We start from the raw sequence: 8,478 nt of genomic DNA, 5'->3' as shown, positions 1-8,478 counted from the left end.
TATCCTTATCCTCTGAGCATTTTTCTGCATTATCTTCAGATCCATGCTTTACCTTTTGAAAAATGTATGTAATTTTAGATTGCTTGCTTCTAGTTAAAAGATCTTTATAAATTTCCTTATATGGTGCTAAGCACTTATGAAGAATAAAGCAAGTACAGTCGACCCCCCTATAAGATATAGATACGTTCCAATTTATTAGGAATCCGATTTCTTACAAGTCGTTCCAATCACAGCCCGACACGTGTCAAGTTTACAGACTACGGCTGATTGAAAGGTTTTCTTCCATAAAATTAATCGATTCTACACTAATCCGACTCAACATTTCCAAAATACGTATATTTTTTTGTAGTTTTATAGGAATCGTAATTATAGGGACTGTAATTATAGGGGGGTCGACTGTATGAAATAAGGGGAAAACATTCGGCAACATCAGAAGCAGAAGCGTCGCAATCTGGCAACATTGAAACAAGTTTCGAGAAGGACCATGTGTATCGACAGAAGGCAAGAAGAGAAAATTTACATAGTACTAATAGTTCACAAAAATAATAATTTTCGTGAACTATTATTACTTAAGTATGTAAAAATTTATTACATTTCATGTTGTACGAGGGTTTTACCCAATTCTCGAACCGTGTTAGAGCGAATCTGTGCTATAGAAGTGCTGTGTTATACGGAGGTTACCTGTAATTTTAAACATTTTTGATTCTGAATCTGTACTCTTTCTCTTTTACATTTGATTTAAATTCACTTATATTAACAAAATGAGAAAAGATACAAGAAGCAACACTGCAATTTAAATCATATACAAATGCATGAATTACAAGCATTATAACCATATTTATAATTTTAGGTTAAAAGTTAAAATCAACTGATTTCAGATATTAACTAAATTTCATCCTTTTAAATATAGATTAATTAACTTTAATCAAAAAATCATTATTATTAAATTTTGATTTTAAATCCTTAGTATTTATTAATTTAGTATTATTTATAATTTAGTATTTATTGTAAAATTGAAAATGTGTAGGGCATTATTAAATAATTTAAAACTACATATTTGTAATGTATTGTAATATAATATTGAATTTACAATTAATTTTATTGCAGTTGTTATTATTGTTCAGTTTTTCTTTTCAAACAATTTTCTTATAGCACTAATGATTTTATAATCAGAGGTTAGCTTACCAATAAGGACTGCTCAGTTATAGACCTCTCAGAATTTTGAGAGAAATTAAACTAAACACAGGAATAAATAGTTTTCTTTGAGATTAAAAGAAAAAGTGTCATTTTAAATTTCAAATAGCTTAAAATATTTGTAATAAATATTTTTAACTGACTCAACATTGTAACATAAAAATTAAATTTCATCCTGTTCAATAAAAAAATAATCATAGCTCTAAAACTTATAAAAGTTGCTGCAAAAAAAAAAATTTTTTAAATCAAACTAAAATATTCTTTAATAGTTTTGTAGCTTTTTAATTTATTAATTCTTTTTTTGAATAAATTTATAAAAACAATTTAAAATGTTTAAAATATCCAATATTTCATAATTTGTAAAACATATTTATATTAGCTAATAATGGCAAGAGATCATGAGGCAAATCCTACATTTACTTGCAATTTAAGTAATTTTTATAATTAATGATTATTCAAATGTATCATTCAGATATGTAAAATTCTTTCTTTTAAACTTAAAAGTGTAAGTCTTTGAACAATTTTTAAAATTTTATTATTAATAATGTAATGCTTTAAATACATTTAATTAACTATTTAAAATATGTGAAAGAAAATTGTCTGACCATATACAGTTTCTCCAAAAGGCAAAATCATCTCTTGTATGAAAATAAATTTTCAAAAGACAAAATTAATTCTTGATTATTAATTAATATGACATACATTTTAATATAGAATTAAATTTAAAAATACTATATTTACCCTATCTGTCTGTGGCTTGGAAAGTATAATCAATGTTTTGGTAGGTTGAGTACCTTCAGATTCACTTAATTTTTCCTAGAAAAAATTTATATACATATAATTTATTTTATTCATTTTATTATATAATAATAAATTTTTATAAATCATATTTCTTATCATCTTATTTTAAACCTCTTAACATATATATTTATGCATTAAATCTAAATTCTTAACAATACTCTAACATAAATTCAAACAACAAACATTTGAAACATTAGTCAGTATTTAATTTGCATAAAATGTTTTTCAAGACCTTTATCGTTTCAGCTTTAAAATGAATTGACTTCTTTGTATTGTTAACAACCATATTGGGAATCTTTGGACCTGACTACATCATACTGGTTAAAAGGGTCTCCACAATTAAGTGAGATTAATCTGTTCAAGGTGAAATCAGCCAAAGAGAAAATTGTTTGACTGATTTTGCTATACAAATTTCCCTTGTAGCCTGAAGGGTAAAAACAATTTCGTCTCCAGGTATATAGAAATTTTCAGAGCTTAAATAGTTAATAGCTGCCAATATGTAATAATATATCAACACACAAAACAAAAAAATGTTAGCATATAGTGGATTATAATATAGAATAACAAATGATCTTTAAATAGTATACAATAAAACACATATTTTGAATTTGATTTATGTGTAGTAAAATAATTACTACTACTACCAGTGCCGTAACTAGCCATTCCTGTGCCCTGTGCAAGAATTTGCAATTAGGCCCCTTAATTAATTAGGTTTGGGAAAATAATAAAACAAATACATGCATTTTGGGCTCCCTTTCCAAGTGGGCCCTGTGCAGGTGCACCTGTTGCACCTGCCTAGTTATGGCACTGACTACTACTACTACTTTTTTAATTACTTCATCCTATTTTGGGAGTTTTATTTCTTACGTTAGGAAGAAGTCAGCAAATACAGAATTAGAAAGGAGGTAAACAAATAAAAAAGGCTGGGAACTTCTGATCTAGATTTCTGTTTCAGTTTGATTAATACATTTACATTAACTGAAAAGGACGGTTTCTTTTTTGGAGAGAAACAACGAAAACGAGATCCCATTATCTTTGAAAATCAATAAAAAATAATTGTAAACAACAGGTGATGCAATCAATTACATATAAATCTAAACGCGTTTGAAGCAGAAAACACGTGTTTTCTGCTCCAAATGTTATTAGTTTAAAATTACGCGGAAAAAAAACTGTAGTGATTGTTGTGATGTGTTCTTGCAGCAATTGTATCAAAACAAATATTTAGTAATGGATATTAAATATACTTCAGTTTTAAAATATTTGAAAATTATAATTACCATAACGTCAAATTCACAAACACAACCCCAATACACTCTCGAACATTAGTTAGTCTGTTCACCGAGATATGTCGCCATTATCGGTTAATCAACAAATAAAAACAAAATTAATGAAAGTTATAATCCTACAGAGTATTACAAGATAATATAACATAACAAAAAATAAAAATAAAAATTATTTAATAGTTTTGCTATTAAATAATTTAAAATCGTGAAAAGTTTAATTATTAAAAATACAATATATATGTTAGGCTCAAAGAACGAAAACGCTCATTAGAGAGATTGCGGCCGACGTTTTCAGACCAAAACGTCAATGTCGGACGTCAAGCGCCGCTATCTGGCAATTCTAGAAGGTTGATAATGGCGTTTGCTATGTCTAGCATGGTAAGTAGAAGTTCGGCTTAAACTCCTTCATTTGTTTTTTTGTGTTTCGGGTTAAAATTATGATGTATTTTATTAAAATAATGATTATTTAAGCATTTATGAATAATATTGTAAAAAAACAGACGATTTTAATCCAGAAATTATTTAATTTTTTTGTAAGTGATGTGAAGTGACTATAGAATTTACATATGTTTCTGTTCATAATAGCTTATCATAATTCTGTAGGAGTAGGTTTGTTCTTTCACAGCATCTTCTACCATCAACAACGTAATACGTTTGTAAATTTTCTAAAAATAATTTTCCGAGCTGCTTTCGGATTTATCATACATAAGCCACTACCTCCCTCAACAAAAGTATGAGATAGTCCTATCGTCCGGTACGAGACACGACGCTAATTAAAAATAATTATTTAGTGTTATTAAACATCCTGTAAACTCCGCTAATGCCAGTCCCAAGCCCGGAGCTCCATCGCGCAAGAGATGGAGGAGGAGGAGGGGGAGGAGTAACACCTCGTAAAAAAACCTGGGTTCATCTAGCTCCGGATGATAGCACTCTGTCTAGGGCTACAGACGAAGAGGACCAACGACATCGGTGACGGAGGAGGACAATAGTCCCAACGGCAGTGATGGCGGCAGAGTCCTTTTCTAAGATGAATTTAAATCGAGACACGACGGTTCTCGTATCGAGCGGTACTCTGGTCAGCGTCGGTTCTCCATGTCAGGATTGGCTGATTACAATCCTCTAGGACTTACAATCTTAGTTGTAGCATTGAAACAAAACATCTGCTTTTGTTTCCCCAAACTTAAATTCCAAACAATTATGCATGATGGAAAAGTTCAAAAGTAAAACTACTCCAGGTGACCCTTTAGGGTGACCAGGTGGTAACCCTAAAGGAAAATCCACCGTTGTCATAGGCAACGCAACTGGGCCTGAGGATTCTGGAAAGCCCAAAACACCATACGAAAACAAATTGGAGCATATTAAAAACCTTAAAATCAAACCCAAGGTGGCATACTTCTTTGGAACACTAAATGTTAGCTTGTTGCTTAAAGTGGGTAAATTAAAGCATCTAAACCAGATGTTGGGAGAGGAAAACATCCTAATCCTAGCAATACAAGAAACGAGGTTCACAGATGTCAACATAACCGATTCAGAGAACTACAGGTACTTCAAAGGGAAACCCGGTAAAAGGATAATGAGGAACACACCCCATCTTGGTACGGCATTCTGCGTACATAGAATAGTAAACTCGATTACGAAATTTCAATCCCCATCGGGCAGACTATCACTTTTAACTTTTAAATGTGCAAACAAGTCATACACGTTGATCAACTGTCATGCACCAATCAATGAAGATAACAGGAAAAATCCCACTAAAGTGGAGCAGTTCTAAGAATAATTGGAGGATGAAATAAGCAAAATCTTCCATGAAAATGTCAAGATTCTTGTGGGTAACTTCAATGCGCAGATAGGGAAAGAAAAATCAGTTCGGAATATCGTAGGCAAGTATCCTGCACACAAAAGGACAAACCAAAATGGCCTAAGATTAATTGAGCTCTGTAAGGCTTTCAACCTCAAATTAATGTCAACAAATTTCAAAATAACTTCCAAGGAAACAGAAAACATAAAGATCCCCAATCCGGAACTTGGAGAATTTCAAATAGATCATGTGGTCAGAATCAAAAAGAAATTTTGAATGTCAAGGTCAGAAAGGGAATTAACTTTGAAACAGATCACTATTTGACAAAAATAAAAACCAAAATGATTTTCCGAAGAAAAATACCGAGAAAAACTCAAAAAATCAAGACAATTGATAGAACAAAACTTCAGGAAGAGTCTTCCAGATTCAGACAAATGACCGAGGACATTGACAGTGAAAATTGGGAACAAATATCAACAAACATCACAAATGCTACTGAAGAAATTGCTCCTCTAAAAAGATCCCGAAAACACAGATGGTGGAACGCAGAGTGTGATGAAGCTTTAGATAATAGAATCCATGCCTGGAGAAAATGGTACTCAAATAAAACCCAGGAAAACTATAATACCTTCAAAGAAACTAGAAAGTCTACAGCTAAAATACTGTACTAAGAAATGCCAAAAGGATGTACAACAGGAAACAATTAGAACTCATTGAAGACTCCTTCAAAAGAATAACACAACAGACTTTTATAAAACTTTTAAAAAAGAATTACAAAAACATCAATCTCCCATTCTGTGTTTTAAAAAGGAGAATGGTGAACTAGCGCTAAGCAACTCCGAGAACTGCAAACTATTGGCAAATTATTTTCAAAAACTTCTGAATTGTGAGGAGCCCCAAGAAAGGCTAAATTTCCAACGACCGAAAACCCAAAATGTTAGCTCTCCACCACCTGACTTAGAAGAGATACAAAAAACAATCCAGAAATTAAAAATGCATAAAGCGTCTGGAGAAAACGGTATTGTAGCTGAAATGTGGAAGATTGCTGGTCCAAACCTAAGAAAAGTTCTGCACAACGTAATTCTAAAATTTTGGGAAACGGAAGAGATACCTGATGAGTGGAAATGTGCATTAATCCGTCCACTACACAAGAAAGGAGACAGAACAGATACAAATAACTATCGAGGAATATCACTTCTCCCAATAACGTACAAAATTCTATCAGATGTAATAAGAACCAGACTAGAAAAGCAAGTTGACGCTCACATAGGGGAGTATCAGGGAGGTTTCCGTTGTGGCCGCCAGCGCCAGAGATCCCGAACACTGTCTGGCAACACTTGCTAAGAAGAGTGGCTGGCAACGTCGAAAAAGGCGCGAAAGTTCGTTGGTTTTGTCCGGGTGTTGCCCGAGGATGTCGGTCACAGTTCTGACCTTTCTAATAAAGTGTTTTTGTTACTGTTCATGTTTGACTGCTTAATGTTAGTTCAAAACATCAGTAGGATTGAATGACAAAGTGGTGACCCGAACGTGATCCGATTAATGAACTACCTGGACTTTCGACTGAATTGGATAGCGAACAACTCTGTGTCTATGGTGGAACTTTTTTAACAGGATATGCAGGTATGATCAGTTTCTAAATCGTAAATTCAATAGGAAGACTAGGAGTACGTGACTCGGGCTAAGCCTTATACAAGACTATCCCGCTTTCCTTGTAGCCGCATAGTTAAGCGCCCGCAGGCCTCGGAGTCGCTCACTTTTCTCACTTATTCTCACTTTTCTGAAGTATCCTCACTTTTCTCACTTTTCAGGTCATTTTCTCACTTTTCTCACTTTTTTGGTCATTTCCATGTACTTAAAAATTAGGAAGATGTGGGACCAATCAAAAATAGTTTTAAAGCCATACGATCTGCCGAATTATCGAACCTATCGGACTAGAATTTTATGAAAAAAATACTCCGCCCGAGTGGGACTCTTAATCGCAACTGCCGCTCAGTGTTGTTAAGTTATCGTCTGTATTTATACGTAACTAGGTAGTCAGTTAATTAAAACAAAAAATAATAATTAAATTTTAAAAATATTTAACTTAAATTTAAAATTAAATTAAAATTTTAAAAAACTGTTCTTTATATCGAAACAAAAACCGAAATCATAGCTAAAATTAAAAATAAAATCAAAATTAATTAATGTAAATTAAAATTGAAATCAAATCAATTGAAACATATTATTTGAGAAGGTGCGGATAAAGTACTTGTCGGTCTTGATTGATTTGGTTAGGTCAGGGGTCGGCAACCTGCGGCTCGCGAGCCACGTGCGGCTCTTTGAATGTGAAGCTGCCGCTCTTTAGTTCCATACGCAAATATTTATTTTATCAAAAAAAAATTATTTAAAAATCGTTCTGAATCGATTAACGAGGATTAGGCACCGATTCTATCTCTCAGCCACTTGTACTCGCTTTTCACCGCACCCCTCCCCCGTGACACGCGTCGTCACTGTCGTCAGTCCGTCGGAAGCTCTCGAATGACGCCGTCGTCNCATCATATACCAGTTAACCCAGATGATGTGCCAAAGATAGCCAATACAACGCCATTTGGGCTATTTGAATTCGTTTCCTCCCTTTTGGTCTTTGCAACGCAGCCCAATCATTCCAACAATTCATGCATAAAGCTCTGCAAGGCCTAAACTTCTGTTTTTCATACCTAGATGACATCCTCATCGCTAGCACTTCGTGGGAGGAACATAAGATGCACATGCGGCAAGTGTTTCAACGCCTAGACAAGTACGGTCTGCAAATCAATGCATCCAAGTGTACTTTTGCTGCCTCACATGTATCATTCTTAGGATACATGGTGTCTCCCCACGGCATTATGCCACTTCCGGAACGTGTATCTGCCGTAACTCAACAGAAGCGACCACAGACCCTCAAATAACTGAGAATGTTCTTAGGCATCTTGAACGTCTATCGTAGGTTCCTACCCCACGCGGCCCATCACCAAGCTCCTTTAGACGACCTACTTAAAGGAACAAAGAAAAACGACCAACATGAGATTAAATGGACTGACAATTCGATTCAGGCATTTGAGTCATGTAAATCACATTTAGCAGAAACAATCTTAGTATATCATCCTTCACCAACTGCTACCCCTTGCACTTCACGTCGATGCATCTGATTCTGCTGTGGGCGCTGCCCTTCATCAAGTTACAGCACAAGGTCTCCAGCCACTGGCGTTCTTTTCCCGCAAGCTGAGTAACTCTCAGCGTCAGTATTCTGCATACGACCGAGAACTTCTGGCTGTGTATTTGGCTGTGAAACATTTCCGATTTATGCTGGAAGCACGACAGTTCACCATTTACACAGACCATAAACCATTGACGTTTGCTTTCCAGCAACGACACGACAAATGT

At 34.1% G+C, this 8,478-nt stretch overlaps 1 protein-coding gene across 1 annotated transcript in view; it reads right to left on the bottom strand.

The window, feature by feature from the left end:
* The window catches only part of LOC111618763 (protein SMG9-like), a 50,436-nt gene extending 47,047 nt beyond the window's left edge, over positions 1-3,389 (bottom strand). Inside the window, exons 1-2 of the mRNA XM_023360337.1 lie at positions 3,273-3,389; positions 1,936-2,010 (exon numbers count right to left, since the gene is read on the bottom strand). Coding sequence (XP_023216105.1) covers positions 1,936-2,010; positions 3,273-3,275 — 78 coding nt within the window. The 5' untranslated portion in view covers positions 3,276-3,389. The remainder of the gene's footprint in view (positions 1-1,935; positions 2,011-3,272) is intronic.
* Between the last annotated feature and the right edge of the window lie 5,089 nt (positions 3,390-8,478).

The sequence above is a fragment of the Centruroides sculpturatus genome, unplaced genomic scaffold (genome assembly GCF_000671375.1).
Source record: "Centruroides sculpturatus isolate CEXI.00-Female unplaced genomic scaffold, Cexi_2.0 scaffold188, whole genome shotgun sequence".
In the NCBI taxonomy this organism is placed as follows: Eukaryota; Metazoa; Arthropoda; class Arachnida; order Scorpiones; family Buthidae; genus Centruroides; species Centruroides sculpturatus.
Note: the sequence above shows the minus strand (reverse complement) of the source record. Positions and strands in the feature narration are given on the sequence as shown.